Here is a 15,873-nt window from a genome sequence, read left to right as displayed (position 1 = left end):
ACCAAAAATAGACCCATTCCATAAGGTTAAATTTGGATGATTATAATTATTGTTAATAATACTATATTGAGTATGTATAGATACTAGACTTATAAAATTAACTCATTTAATCCTCAAAACAGTGCTGTAAGGTAGTTATTGTTTCTACTTGTAGAGATGAAGGAACAAATTCAGAGCTCAAGGAACTTTTTCAGCTTTAAATTGAGAAGCTAAGATTTGAACCCAGGTCTGCCTGAATCCAAAGCTAGTGAGTGCTCTTTCCACTCTGCTGCTTTGCTTCCATTTAGAAGAGAATCTTCAGAAAGAATTCTTTTTTTTTTTTTATATAAATCTTTAGCTCTTTTCAAAAGCAGGGACTTCTCTGAGAGTATATACATGAAATGGTTGTTGTGAGTAAAGGTTTTTTTGTGGAGATTATGTAAATTCACCAGTTCGTAAAAACTCAACTTTCTGTGTCCTCTTTCCCCCTTTTCTTAGACTCAGAAATTCATTTAACTAGATGCTACATTTTGTCAAAATCTGCTTGCTGAATAACATAGGCACATGGTTCAGGGAAACAGCCCCTAACAGCTGCCAGGTTTTACTTTCTTAATTGTTGCCAATAATTCCCAATTACTAAGCCCAGCAATATAGATAAATGTGAGATTTTGGACCCTTTTTACTATACCCCTGCTTCATTTGCTCTTGGGAGATTATAATGAAAAAACAAATTGACAACCTCTCTCTTCAGTTCACATGTTTTATACTTAAGAAAGTACATTCTTTCTAAAATATTTCCATAGAGACCAACAACTGATATTATTCTACAGTTTATTGTTAGAGCACTTGAACTTAAGTATCTTAAACCTACCTCTATTTAAATCTTTAAGGACTTTGCAGGGTACTGCAACTCTGCCATACTAGTTGGGAAATGCCTCAGAGTAGGTACAGAAGTAATAGCAGAATTAACTTCTCACATTGCCCGCCTCGCCTCCACTGTTCCCTTTCAAAACAATTTATAAAACAACCCTTAAAAATCTTTGTCTCACTTTGTAAGTTATATAGCTGTCTAACCACTATGCTGTATATCTAAAACTAATATAATATTGAATGTCAACTATAATTGAAAAATTAAAAAAAGAAAAAAAAATAGAGAAAGAAACCTCAAAAATATTTTTCTGAATTTATGATTTGGATTATGAGAAGACTAGGATATCTTTTAAAAATTTTTCCCTTCTGATCATTTTATTTTATAAACTTTATGGAACTTAGCATGGATGTTCATATTCAAAACATTTCATGACAGGCACTATAAAAATTCAGAACTGGTCTGAGGCTTTCTGGTTTATTCACACATTTATGTTATAATCAGTTCATAATACCTCTCTCTCCCATTTTTATGAATTATATTCCAACAAGTTATCTGATTGTTGACACCTGGCCCTTTTATTATTTCCCCGTTTTATTTACTCTTGAGAGGTCCTTATACAAGTATTGAAAGCTTGAAAGAAATAAAACTAGGTACCAGCAATGTTGGCTTTATCTGAACTGAAGTCTTGTACTTCACTTGCACATTTAATATGTGTAATGGTTTTTTAAATGAAATATTTCTAGGTACAGTGATTGTACAACCAGAGCCAGTGCTGAATGAAGACAAAGATGATTTTAAAGGGCCTGAATTTAGAAGCAGAAGTAAAATGAAAACTGAAAATCTCAAAAAACGCGGAGGTAAATACAAGTGGAAATGAAAACATGAGTTTAAATTGCTGTTTATGACCATATTGGAAAATCTGATGTGCTTACTAAAAATACCTCCACTTTTCTGCCCATTGTTTATTAAAAGCACTACTTAAAAATAACTTCTGTTTCTCTCTGAGCTCTGAAGCAGAAAAGGTTAAACACCATTTATCAAAAACACCTTTGCCTTCAGTGGCTATTAAGTTATCTCAAGAAGCTTAGCATTTCCTTCTTGCATATGTTAGTTATATAATGCCTATATGCCAGAATACCATGTGTTCCCTCACTCCAAAGGAATTTCAGATTTGGACAATATCTTGCCTATGGCCTTCAGGTAACTTTATACATATCTAAAACATTGGTTTCACAGAGTGATGGACATCTTCATTAGTGTTACCTAGGCTGCTCATTAAAAGTTCAAGTTCCTTGACTCCACTCCTCACAAATTAGAATTTCTGGGGATGATGTCAAAACCATGCCCCAATTTTTTTTCATGCACATTAAAGTTGCAGACCTATTGATCTAAGGATAGCAATGCAGAGATGAGTAGGAAAGAGAAGGAAGCTAGAGCTAGTAACCTTCTCTCTATCTGTCTGAGCCTCCTCTCCCTTTGTCTGTCTACTCTTACTGATACACACAACCATCTTTCTAATCATCTTTAGAAAGTTAGCATAAGGAGGATTCATTTGGAAATTTATGACAATGGAATATGTGTCCCGCTTGTTCGTGATTTTTAAATAGTGCCTGTATGTATTTTTGGGCAGATTAACAGAGCCAGAATCCATGACTATAAAAGGAATGAATCTCTGAAAGACAGAACATAACACTAAATTTCTAAGTAGAGGTGTAATGGAAGCGTGTTTGTTTAATATTTGTCATGTTAATTGTGAAATTATAGTATAGTTCTTAATTTTGATGAAATATTGTGTAGATTTTTATTTCAGTGCTATATGATTATCTTGATGGAAGTAGTAAAATATATCTGTATATATAAAATACATATTATCAGTTTTCAGGTTAAATCATTAGGTTTTCAGAGAAAATCAAGGAAATGTTGTTTAGACTTTTGTCTTCAAGGAGGTGCTCTATCCCTTTCAAGCATAAGAAGATATATTAAGAATCTGGTTCATAGGAGAGAAATTGCCATAGCAGCAACAGAGCTTACCATAGCTAAATAGTATTCTTAAAACAAAAGAATCAGCAAGTAGAAAGTGATGGTAAAGACCAGTAGCAAGAGTACCCCCGCCCCAATCATGGGTCCTATAGGGAAGAGAGATAATTGTATACAGCATTGTGTCAAAATTATCTGAATGGTGTCTTCTGGGGGGTGGGGAGGACTGTGGAGCAGTGTCTGAAATGTGGATGAGGGCTGAAAGGGGAATAAAAAAAACAAAGTTGTTGGGGAAGGTGTTCCTAGTGCCACTTTGCTGCTCATATTTGGTCTGAGCTGATATGTTTCTGGAACATTTTATTGAGTGTTCTGTGCAAGAATGATTATATTGTGCTTAAGGGAATATGTATGTTTATAGCCATACAGTAGTACTTAAATCTTTCATGTCTTAATGATTTGCTACATCTTTAAACTGGCAGAAATCACACAGGAAATTTAACTATGTTTATTTATATATACATGTATGAATAAACTAGTGATCTGAGGTACTGAATTGCTAGTTAATATTCAGACTTCTATGGAAAATTAGTTCTAAAATTGAAGCCTAATTTAGGAAACTCAAGAAGATAAACTTTATATATAAAATGTTCTTATATTGATTTGAAAGAAAATTAAATGCAAAAATATAGCTATATTGACCATTCTAGGAGCCACTATTTTTTAAATACCATAGCTTATTTTGACATCCTTTCCCCAATTTAATTGTTAGAAAATATATTTTATACCTGATTTTTCTATATGGCACAATAATTTCATTCTTTTTAAAACTATTAAAATATATTGAGCTCAGAAATAAAGATGCCTCTTTTATATTTACACAATGTATTATAATCATTAAGATATTTCATAACTAAAAATAAAAATTTAAAACATACATAAAGTACAAGTACATAAAGTAAAGGAACATTTCTGCATTTTACAGTATTTGCTTCAAATCTCAAATAAAATATTGATACAGTCCTAGTCTCACCCATTTCCCTTTTCGCTTACCCCTCAAGTAATGATGATCTTGAAGCTTGTATGCATGTGCGTGTGTGTCGTTTCCAGGCATGTTTTTATATTTTTCTATATGTATATTTATTCATAAAGCATTTATTTTTCATTTCAACATATAGAAAATAGTATCCTGTATATGTCTTTTTGCAACATTTTTCATTCACATTGTTTGTGAAATGTATCCATGTCAGTAAATATGTATGTTAGGTTTCTTTATTTTTCACTGCTCTACCGAATTCTGTTGTATGGGCAAACCACTATCCATTTCCCAAATGTTAACTTATTTCCAATTTTTTGTTTTCAAATTTTTCTAATTTCCTAGTTAATGTTGTGATGAATATCCTCTATATGATTCCTTGTGTACGTGTGGGAGAAATTCTCTAAAATATCACCTAGTTTTGTTTAATTCTTGAGTGACATATGCAAGAAGCACATAGAAGATACTTAATAAAAATTATCTAACTTTGGATGAACATTCAAACTCTAGCTTTCATTTATCTTGTTAGTTTATCTGAGTGCACACTGTGTATTTGTTTCTGTAAAACAAATATAGAATATATGAATATTCAAGATCAGATGAAAAACTAATGTAGGACAATATGACTTAAAATACAATATTAGCAGCTTTTATAGTAAAATCTTCAAATTCTCTATATTTTCTGGAAAGTATGATAGTACCCTTATACCTTGGATAAACTTTTTTAACCTGCAAATAGAAATATTTGTAATAATGTTTGGGTTCATGGTGCTTTGGACCTTAAAAGTAAGCAAAACACAAAATAGAAAATTAAAAGGCGAGAAATGTATGTATTGTTTTGTCTTTTATTTAGGGATAGAGACAGGGTTGTTTTGTTTTGTTTTTGTTTGTTTGTTTTTAGTTGTTTCCCTTTTGTGAATGCAGCCATTTTCACTGGCCTCTTTTGAATCATGACCAGCCATCTTATGTGGATCAAGATCTTGGTTGCACATCAGCATCATCCATAAAACTTTTAAAAAAAATGTCTAGGTGATTCTCATTCAGTGGTTTAGGGGTGGAAATGGCTCCCTATTTTTAAGAAATTCATCGGATGATTCTAATGTTTAGCTCAGATTCTGAAGCACTTCCCTAAGCAGAACTAGGGACGAGAGTGAGGCAGGAGAGGTTTCCTCTTAATCTTTGTTGTGTAGGTTATCTTCAATTTGTTTTTCTGCAGACGCCGAGGAATGGGACTGTGCCTCTTCCCCCCAACCATTCTGAGGTTTCGCTGCCAAAATAGATATACCTGCAAGCCTTATTTGAGAAGAGTAAACAGTGCTGATATGGCGTTGACAGTGGAACAAACATAGAGAGAAGGCAGTTTAGTGGGTAGTATTGACGTAAATCTTAGGAACAAATTGGTAATATTAAATTACCAGGTTTTCACATATATATTAAAAGGATCTGTGCAGAAAGTTCCATTTTGAGAATAAAACCATTATGGCATATCTGACAAGTACAGGGTTGCAAAAGAATCTGTTCCATGTATGTCAGTTGCTTCCCCACTATTTAAGAACTAATACTGAATTTATTTGCAAAGCAATAGCAAAATGAAAAAAGAGCTCTTGGCATCTGTTTTTAGAACTTCTTTTATGGAGTCTTTTCATGTTATACCAAGTTGTTCTGAGCAATAGGGTTTACATTTGTAAAGGGAAATAAGTTAGAATTTGTAGTTCTGGAATTTGCCAAGGTTGTCATCTTTTTAGTAAGTTCATAAAATTGTTAATCTTTTTACTTGGGTCTAAAATGTCATTTTTTTAAGGATTATGAGATGTTTAATTTCCAATATGAAAGTTGCCAAATGACTAATGTAAATATCTTTTTGTATGTGTGTGTATATGTGTGAATAATGGTCAATCCTTTCTCCTAGAAGATGGGCTCCATGGGATTGTGAGCTGCACAGCTTGTGGACAACAGGTCAATCATTTTCAGAAAGATTCCATTTATAGACATCCTTCACTGCAAGTACTTATTTGTAAGGTATGTAATGATCTGTTGATAATTCAGTCCACAAATAATTTAATGCTTACCATGTGTCAGACTTTTGGTACACAGTGTCAGAACGTTGGTGCACAGTGATGAAGAAGACGAAAATGGTTTCTGCCCTTGGATTGCTTATATTGTAGTGGGGAAGACAGTTATAAAAAGCCCAAGTAGTGCCCTGATAGTAGTGATATTGTATACTACAGGAACACACAGGAAGTCTGTAATTTGAAGTTGGGTAGGGGCTTTATAATGGAGATGAGATAAACTGGTATCTGAAATATAAATAGGAGTTAGCCTGGTGAAGTCGGATTGGTTCAGCATATTCTAGGCAGAGGCAATATGTTCAAAGGCTGGTAGGTGAGGGAGAGTGTGGTGTGCTGGAAAATTTAAAGAATGTATGTTTTATAACTGTCCCTCTTATGTACCCTAATTACCCAAATCTAAACTCTGTGGAGCAGAGTTTTGACATAAAACTTGGAGATAATAGAGTTGAAAATGTTTAATATGTGTCGAAGATAGTTTTAACAGTTTATGTATACTTTTTTATTAGTTATGCCTTGAAATTTATTTTAAGTATCTATAATATCAATGATATGGTTTGCCCAACTCATATTAGTGCCAAGATTAATCCTCTGTTAGTTTATTCTGCAAGAAAATGCTTCCTCGAAATGCAGGGTCAGACCAGACTTTCCTCAGAGTTCTAGTTCTAGATCTTTTATTGTACTCATTTTTGATAGATACAGACCTACTTAAATGTACTGTTTACTTCTAGTAATTTGTGTCCCTCCTTTCCTTGAATTCAGTTTAGCCAGGGGCCTATCTAGAGTACATGTTGTAGCCTCTAGTTTTAAATTGTGACAACTGAATTTCATATTGCTGAATTTATAATGCACATTTCTATTCTCTTTTCTTACGTATCTGATTTTTTCCCCAAGAGATAGTCTGTTGAGCCTAGCTCATTTTAATAAATAGTTTTCACCTGTGGGCATGGAACCTTCCATTTATCCAGTACCAGTAAAAAGGAATTTACAGTCAGTCAGACTTGGATTTGAGTACTAGTTTGGCCTCTTGCTAGTTGTATGACTTTAGATTTATATACATATTAATGAACCAGAGCCTTTACTCTCAAATTGGGTGTAATACCTCGGACCTTGTATAGTAGATATTTTGAGATTTAAAGATAATGTAGGTTAATGTAGGATGGTATTGCTTAGCTGTACATATGGTAGCTGGTTATTTACATATGATGACTGTTTATTAAGTAGCAACAACATCTAATATATTTTTATGTAGAGCTTTAGTAGCTAGTCATATGAGATCAGAAATTTGCTTTATCAGAATCTTTTATAAATATATAAGGAATAGTGTACTTGATGATATGGAAATCTGTTCCAAGGAATTTGTTTCTTGAGATATTTCTATGTGTAGAAAGTATTAGTATTGAAAAGTTCAGTGCTTTTGCTTTGATCGTCTAAAATACACATGTACACAGACACTCCCTTTACTTTTTTAATGACTTAAAAAATAAAATTTTTGTCTTTTATGGATATTACCAATTTTGAATAAAATTTCCTCTTCCTCTTTTCTTTTAATAGAATTGCTTTAAATATTATATGAGTGATGATATTAGCCGTGACTCAGATGGAATGGATGAACAATGTAGGTAGGTAATTCATCAAGATGAATTCAAATTCCGTGTTGGCTACATTTTTGGTGGGGGAATTCTTACATAATCTGTTATTAGATCCATTTTTTTTGTAGTGTCATTGATGTCTTTAATGGAAGACTGTTCTTTTCCACAAAACTGTAGTTTTATGTTTGTTTTAAGTTTCTAATAAAGAATAAGCAGGTAAGCTAAATTGCTTTACTATTAATATTGCTGGCAGGAAAATATGAATTGCTTTAATATTAAAAAGGTTTAAAATGAGTTTCATTTGGGAATAATATTTTAATCTTTAAATAATTTCAGATGGTGTGCAGAAGGTGGAAACTTGATTTGTTGTGACTTTTGCCATAATGCCTTCTGCAAGAAATGTATTCTGCGCAACCTTGGCCGAAAGGAGCTGTCTACGATAATGGATGAAAACAATCAATGGTATTGCTACATTTGTCACCCGGAGCCTTTGTTGGACTTGGTTACTGCATGTAACAGCGTATTTGAAAATTTAGAACAGTTGTTGCAACAAAATAAGAAGAAGATAAAAGTTGACAATGAAAAGAGTAATAAAGTATGTGACCATACACCCAGATTTTCTCCAAAGAAAAATAGTTCAAATTGTAATGGAGAAGAAAAGAAATTAGATGATTCATGTTCTGGTTCTGTAACCTACTCGTATTCAGCACTAATTGTGCCCAAAGAGTTGATTAAGAAGGCAAAAAAACTGATTGAGACCACAGCAAACATGAACTCCAGTTACGTCAAGTTTTTGAAGCAGGCAACAGATAATTCAGAAATCAATTCGGCTACAAAGTTACGTCAGCTTAAGGCTTTTAAATCTGTGTTGGCTGATATTAGGAAAGCTCATCTTGCATTAGAAGAAGATTTGAATTCAGAGATCCAAGGTTTAGATGCTGTAAACAAAGAGAAAAATACCAAAGAGCATAAAGTCATAGATGCTAAGTCTGAAATAAAAGTACGAAAAGGAGAAAAACCCTGCGCTTTGGAAAGGAAGGATATTTCAAAATCAGAACCTAAACTGTCAGGAAAGCAGGTAGATAGTGAGCACATGGATCAGAGTATTCCAGTAGAGGAACAAAGAACAAATAAAAGTACCAGTGGTGAACATAAGAAATCTGATAAAAAGGAAGAACCTCAGTATGAACCTGCTAACACTTCTGAAGACTTAGACATGGATATTGTGTCTGTTCCTTCTTCAGTTCCAGAAGACATTTTCGAGAATCTTGAGACTGCTATGGAAGTTCAGAGTTCATCTGATCATCAGGGTGATGGCAACAGTGGAATTGAGCAAGAACTGGAGAGTTCTTCTGTAAAATTAAATATTACTTCAAAAGACAACAGAGGAGGTATTAAGTCAAAAACTACAGCTAAAGTAACAAAAGAATTATATGTTAAACTCACTCCTGTCTCCCTTTCTAATTCCCCAGTTAAAGGTGCTGATTGTCAGGAAGTTCCACAAGATAAAGATGTCTATAAAAGTTCTGGTCTGAGCCCCAAGCCAGAGAACTGTGAACTTGGACAGGAAAAAAATGATAACGAGCATTTGGTTGAATGTGAAGTTCTGTTACCTGCAGAAGAATCTGATCTTCGAAGATCCCCACGTGTGAAGACTACACCATTAAGGCGACAGACAGAAACCAACCCCGCTACATCTAATTCGGATGAAGAAAGTAATGAAACAGTTAAGGAGAAACAAAAACAATCGGGTCCAATGAGAAAAAAAGATAAGCGGAATTCTTCTGACAGTGCTATAGATAATCCTAAACCTAATAAATTGCCTAAATCTAAACAGTCAGAGATTGTGGATCAAAATTCAGATTCTGATGAGATGCTAGCAATCCTCAAAGAGGTATCCAGGATGAGTCAGAGTTCTTCTTCAGATACTGATATTAATGAAACTCATACAAATCATGAGAAGACTTTGTATGATTTAAAGACTCAAACAGGGAAAGATGATAAAGGAAAAAGGAAAAGAAAAAGTTCTACTTCTGGCTCAGATTTTGATATTAAAAAAGGCAAATCAGCTAAAAGGTTTATAATGCCTAAAAAGAAACGACAAAACCAGTCTGAATCTTCCAATTATGACTCGGAATTAGAAAAAGAGATAAAGAGCATGAGTAAAATTGGGGTTGCCAGAACAACCAAAAAAGGAGTTCCAAATAGAGAAGATTATGATTCTTCCGAAGATGAAAAACACAGCAAAAAAAGAATGGGTAATCAAGGACAGAAAAATTTGAAGACTACACAAGAACGGTCATCTGATGATGCTGAAAGGAAACAAGAAAGAGAGAACTTCTCTTCAGAAGGCACAGTTTGTAAAGACAAGACCGTCTTAGAATTAAGTGATAGACACGTTAAGAAGCAGCAGCCAGGTGTTTCTTTTGTTGGTGCTGATAAGCCGCCTTCTGGGAAAGAGGAGAGTTTTAGTTCTCCAGAAAACAAAAAGTTTGCTGAAACTAAAGAAAAGAGTAAGCATCTGAAAACCAAAGTGTATAAGAAAGTACAGGGTAGCTTATCTGATGTTGCTGAGAAATTCTCAAAGAAAGAGCACAGTGATGACTCCTCTGAGGATGATAAAAAGCAGAGCAAAAAGCAAGCTGAAGAAAAAGAAAAGAAAACTACAGACTTGAAGAAAAAAGTAATTAAGATGGAACAACAGTATGAATCATCTGATGGCATGGAGAAATTACCTGAGGGAGGAGAAATTTGTCATTTTCCTAAAGGCATAAAGCAAAATAAGAATGACACAACTGATGGAGAAAAGAAAAGTAAAAAAATAAAAGATAAAGCTTGTAAAAAGAAGGATGAATTATCTGATAATGCTGACAAGTTACAAGGGAAAAGAGATAGTTGTGATTCTTCAGAAGAAAAAAGGAATAAGAATGTACCATCTGGTAGAGAGAAGAAAAGGTGCAACTTACCTGAAAAAAGTTCAAGGAAGAGACAAGATTGTTCATCATCTGATACTGAGAAATATTCCATGAAAGAAGATGGTCATGATTCTTCTGATAAGAGACTGAAAAGAATAGAATTGAGGGAAAGACGAAATTTAAATTCAAAGCGAAGTAACAAGGGAGTACAAAGTGGCTCCTCATCTTCAGATGCTGAGGAAAGTTCTGAAGATAATAAAAAGCTGAAGAAACAAAGAACTTCAGCTAAAAAGAAGGCAGGCAATGTCAAGGAGAAAATGAGAAACTCCTTAAGAACAAGCACTAAAAGGAAGCAAGCTGACATCACTTCCTCATCTTCTTCTGATATAGGAGATGATCAGAATTCTGTAGGCGAGGGGAGCAGTGATGAGCAGAAAATTAAGCCTGTGACGGAAAATTTAGTGCTGTCTTCACATACTGGATTTTGTCAGTCTTCAGGTATGCAAAAATAAATTTAAAATGTGTAATTTGTACTTATTCCCTCTTGAATCATTACATTATTTAATTTTCCTGAAGCCAGTCAAATGCAGGGTTACTATTTAGGAAAAGACAATTTAAAAAGTCTTTAGAGATTAACTACAAAGCCTTTCTCCATTTATTTTTATGCCATCATTGGAAACTATTTCATTGTTAGTATTCTGTGTCAGGTATACCAGGTTTGTTGAGTAATTAACAAAATTTCTTTATCAATGTTTGATGCTTTTTCTCTGAAATAATGAACGGTAGTTTATGAAGGAAAATCAGACTGGTACCAGTAGTTTATGTAATGGAGATGAGTGCTTGGTACTGGTATAAAATGGTATGTGGTAGTTTTAAGTGCTTTGCCATGCATATGATTTTTTAAATTGGACAGAGTAACTTTGTGTCCCATTAAATCCTCTGAAAAATTAAATTTACTTCATTGAAACCCTTTGCTGATGCTCATCATTTCTTTTCTAATGACATGAACCAGATGTTTCTGTCTTCAATACTAACAAAGGTGGAAAGACAGCCGAAAAGTAGTTCTATTACCCTATCATGAGATAGAGCACTAGAACAATTAAAGTTTGTTTGGGTCAATAGTCAGTGATACTCCAAATTACCACCCAATTGTGAAAATTTTATTATTACAATTTTTTAAAAATCAGTTGTACAATAAATGTAATCTTGTCACTCATTGTCTTTTTTTTTTTTTTTTTTTAAGTCAGTAAAATCTGTCAGCTAACCAGGGACACTTGAAATTTGTTTAAACTTTTTTATAAAGTAGATTTCACTTATAGCTATGTTTGTGGCACAGGCAGAATGTTTAAAAATTTCCTTTCATTCCTTATGTTAGCATTTTTCATTTATCCCAATGGGATTTTAGAGAAATTAATTTAAAACCTGTTTTTAAATAAAATTTTAAATTCCTTTTATGGAGCACTTATCTAATCAGTTGATTTGAAAACCAAGTGTGATATGCATGATGTATACAGTTTAATGTTCCTCTATATTACATGCCTAGATGGAGTTCTGCCTGTATGGCTATTATCACTACAGGTCTGCAGTCCCTGAAATTCTTGGGCCTAATGTGTTTCAGAATTTTCAACTGTTTGGTTTTCAGAAAGATAATACAGAGTAGTTAGTTAACTGTATATTATATAATAGCTCCATTAGGGCCTGAGGAAAAACCCCCATAATCAGCCACGTTAGTATTTCTGCAGCAAAACATGAACATTCACATTTAGAAGAGTAAATAGTTCTGATTAGGTTTTGCTGCTAAATGAACTTTGGGACCACCTTGTATAACTTTTATGTTTGAGAGCCTTTTGGATTTCAGAATTGCATATAAGAGATTGTGGACTTGCATTCAAAACATGATTGAATAGTTACTTTGATATCAAATCAATGTTTTTGTTATCAGTTTAGATGAGAAAATTTATTAATGATTAGAGTATAAGAATAATAAATTGTAATTAGTTACATTGAATATTCTCATTAGCAAATTCTAGGCGATTGAACTAATCTTAAACTTTGGAAAACTGGTTTCTATGATTAAACAGCTTCCCTAGTGAAATTAACATGTTTGATTTCAAATACTAATTTTCATTTCCCAAAATCTCACTTGATTTAATACATATGAGGATATCTATGACATACCTTTCATGTTTGGGACTATTAATACCTAGTGTAATAAGTAATATGTGTTCATCAGATCTTAAGAAGAGATGACAACATAGGGTATATTTCCCAATAATTCCTTAACCCAGCACTAGTCTTGGTCATTGTGTTCCATTTTAACTTATGTAACTATATTCTGAAGGACCAGTGTGCTGATGGGGTATATTTTGAGAAACCTTGAGAATTCAGCACTTAAGCAGATGCTAGTCTCTTGACTGTTTGGTGGAACAAGCCTGTTCCAATTTCGTTTACCCTGGATATTTCTTGGGACTGATTGCTTTAGATGAAAAAAGAAGATAAATTTGCTAAGGGGTTAACACATCTAAAAATTGGACTTTGTCAATAGAAATATTTATGGAGATAAAGAATGTGAAGGGCATTGAAAAGAAGCACTATGTAAAAAATAGTTTTTAAAGATAAGTTTGAGTATAAGCTAATGATAAGTGGCATTCCTTAAGAATTTGCTTGAAGCATGCTAAATTTATTTAGTCCCTTAATATGTCCAACTTATTTTAGGTGACAGTTTTTATGAGCCTTTAAAAAGCCTCTCCTGCTCTCATGAATTTAGAGGATTCCAATTTATTCAGCAATAGTTGGGTATTCTATTACATGGTACAACATTTTCTTAGAAATTGGTGCTTGGGAATGGCATGAGCAACCAAGGTTAACAACATGGTCCTAGGAGATTACAGTCTAATGAGCAAGATAGACATAGATAAATTATTTAAAAAAAGAATACCAGAAAAAAGATATAAAAGTAAAATAGGGCTGTGTGATAAATACTGAGCGAACCATTTAATCTAAATATTGGAGGAAGACTTAAAAGAACAGGTAGTATTGGAACTGAATTTTGAAGTTTGGGTCAAATTTTGAAAGGTGTAGAAAAGAGGAACAACAGTAGTATTACTAGTAATTCATTTGAAGATTGGTCTTGTTTGAATGAGGTATTGTGAGTTTGCTAGGATATTGTAAAGTTTATTTTTGCCTTTCTATATTTAGTGTATTTCTGTCCCGAATCTGTATCTGTCTATGTTCTTTATGGATTTTTCCTCCAAATATTTTATTATGAGAAAAATTTAAATATACAGAAAAGTTTCTTCCATTAACATTGCACTGTATTTGCTTTATCACATATCTATCTATATATCCTATCTATCCATCAGTGTAACTAACTTATTTTTGCCTTTTTAACTATTTTGAAATAATTATAAATTTACAGGAAGTTGCACCAAAAAAATGTACAGGGAGATCGTGGATACCCTTCATTCAGTTTCTCCTAATGGTAATATCTTGCATAACTATCATAAAGTGTCAAAACCAGGAACAGAAGATTTATACAGATTTCATCAGTTTAATTTGTACTCATTTGTGTGTGTGTGTGCGTGTGCATATTGTATGTATAAGTATAGATCTGTGCAATTGTATCATTTGTAGCTTTGTAAACCACCACTGACAACCAAGATATTGAACTATTCCATTACCACAAGTTTCCCTTATGCTACATCTTATGCACACTCCCTTACTCTTATCCTCATTCTTAACCCCTAGCAACTGTTAATTCAATCTGATTTTTATCTGTTATTTTGTTAAAAGATAGAATCATGAAGTATGTAACATTTTGAGGTTGGCTTTTTTCACTCAGTGTAATGCTCTTGAAATTTTGGATGCATTTCAAAATAATTGGTAAACATTAACATACTTCTCCCTAATTACTTCAGCATATGTAGTATTAGTAAGAGTTCAATATTTAAGTTTGTTTTTGAGGCATATGTAGTATTAGTAAGAGTTCAATATTTAAGTTTGTTTTTGAGGTGCAGTTTACATACAATGAAATATACAAATGTTGATTTCTTTAGAATTTTAATCAAAGGATAGAAATGTAGCTTTTTATAAGGAAATAAGTTTTATTGTACTCGAATGTATATGTGTAATTCTACTCATGAATACTATACAAATTCAAGTATATTTTGAAATTACTTGGTACTACCAAAATATTGATAACAATTTTGTTATTTTTCAGTGATACAGGATAAATTATACATCTGTTAAATTTAAACTTAAAAATGGATCATTACAAAGCTTATTTCAGCAATAAATTTATGCTACTGTGATGGCAAATGATAAAGACTTGTTACCAGAAGGATGAGCTTTAAAACCTTTGTTCTCTCAGAAGGAACTTTGAAATATATAAGATCCAACTTATTTATCATTTTACTCCTGGCACTTCTTAAATTCCCCATTGTTCTTTCCTTATCAATTCTTCTTAATCATGTTTTGGAATCTAGAGTACATTTTAGAACCCTGTAGTTGTTTTTAAAGTTTTAGGTTTTCAGTTTTATTTTATATTGTTTTACTTGTGTAGATAATTTAAAGCTAAATTTTAAGTGTACCTTTTTTTTCCCTCAAGGAGATGAAGCCTTATCTAAATCAGTGCCTGTCACAGTGGATGATGATGACGATGACAATGATCCCGAGAATAGGTATGATTCCATCTGTAAGGACTTTTAAAAGATTATAACACATCCTAGACATGGGCACAAACAGCAGCAATGGAACCACAAGCTGATTGTAAAGACCAGGAGTGCCTACCTTAGAAAGACTCGCTCACTGTCTTCCTGCAAGTTTGAAAGGAAGGCCAGAAAATGAGCTAAAACTCAGAAACCTTAAGAGAAAGTAAATATAAATATTAGCACACCTAGCATAGGATATGTTATAGAAATAAAGCACTGTCAATTTTATGTTTTCATGTAAAGTGATAATTTTTGAGAATAATTTTGACAGATTATTTTATCGATGAAGGTAAATCATATCTCAATAAATCGGTGACAACAAACATCTCCTTAATATTTGATTATTATTTTAAGTTGCCATTCAGTGTGGTGGTCCTATTTATTAAATCCTGTTCAAAGTGAAAAAAAGGAGATTGCTCAGATATATAAGTTTAAGAGATCACTTTCAAAATTAGTGTCAATTTACAGTGTCCAAACTGACATAGATTTTAACCATTTTTCAGATAAAAAGTAGTATGATACTGTTAACTTTAATAAGGTTTACACAATAGTTTTAAATGTAAATTGTGTAGCCTGTACAAATTTATTTAACTAAGGGATTGCTGGGAGTAGAAAAAAAATACTAAGGAACACCTATATCTCAGCAATGAAAAATAAAAAAATAAAAGTATTGAAGAATATAATATAATGTTTTTATATGTATTTTAATTCTTTCCTGGACTATAGTATAC

The 15,873-nt window shown here is 32.7% G+C and overlaps 1 protein-coding gene across 13 annotated transcripts in view; it reads left to right on the top strand.

The window, feature by feature from the left end:
- The window catches only part of ATRX (ATRX chromatin remodeler), a 261,805-nt gene that overhangs the window by 76,950 nt on the left and 168,982 nt on the right, over positions 1-15,873 (top strand). For 5 of the 13 annotated variants that reach the window (XM_039849234.1, XM_039849215.1, XM_039849260.1 and 2 more), the window contains 5 exons: positions 1,594-1,707; positions 5,770-5,879; positions 7,481-7,548; positions 7,855-10,931; positions 15,040-15,112. In XM_039849234.1, coding sequence (XP_039705168.1) covers positions 1,594-1,707; positions 5,770-5,879; positions 7,481-7,548; positions 7,855-10,931; positions 15,040-15,112 — 3,442 coding nt within the window. The remainder of the gene's footprint in view (positions 1-1,593; positions 1,708-5,769; positions 5,880-7,480; positions 7,549-7,854; positions 10,932-15,039; positions 15,113-15,873) is intronic. The other 8 variants (XM_039849176.1, XM_039849194.1, XM_039849251.1 and 5 more) reach the window with 3 other exon arrangements.

This window comes from Pteropus medius, unplaced genomic scaffold, assembly GCF_902729225.1.
Source record: "Pteropus medius unplaced genomic scaffold, Ma_sr-lr_union100, whole genome shotgun sequence".
NCBI lineage: Eukaryota > Metazoa > Chordata > Mammalia > Chiroptera > Pteropodidae > Pteropus > Pteropus medius.
The sequence above is the reverse complement of the archived record's forward strand: the minus strand, read 5'-3'. Positions and strand labels throughout refer to the sequence as shown.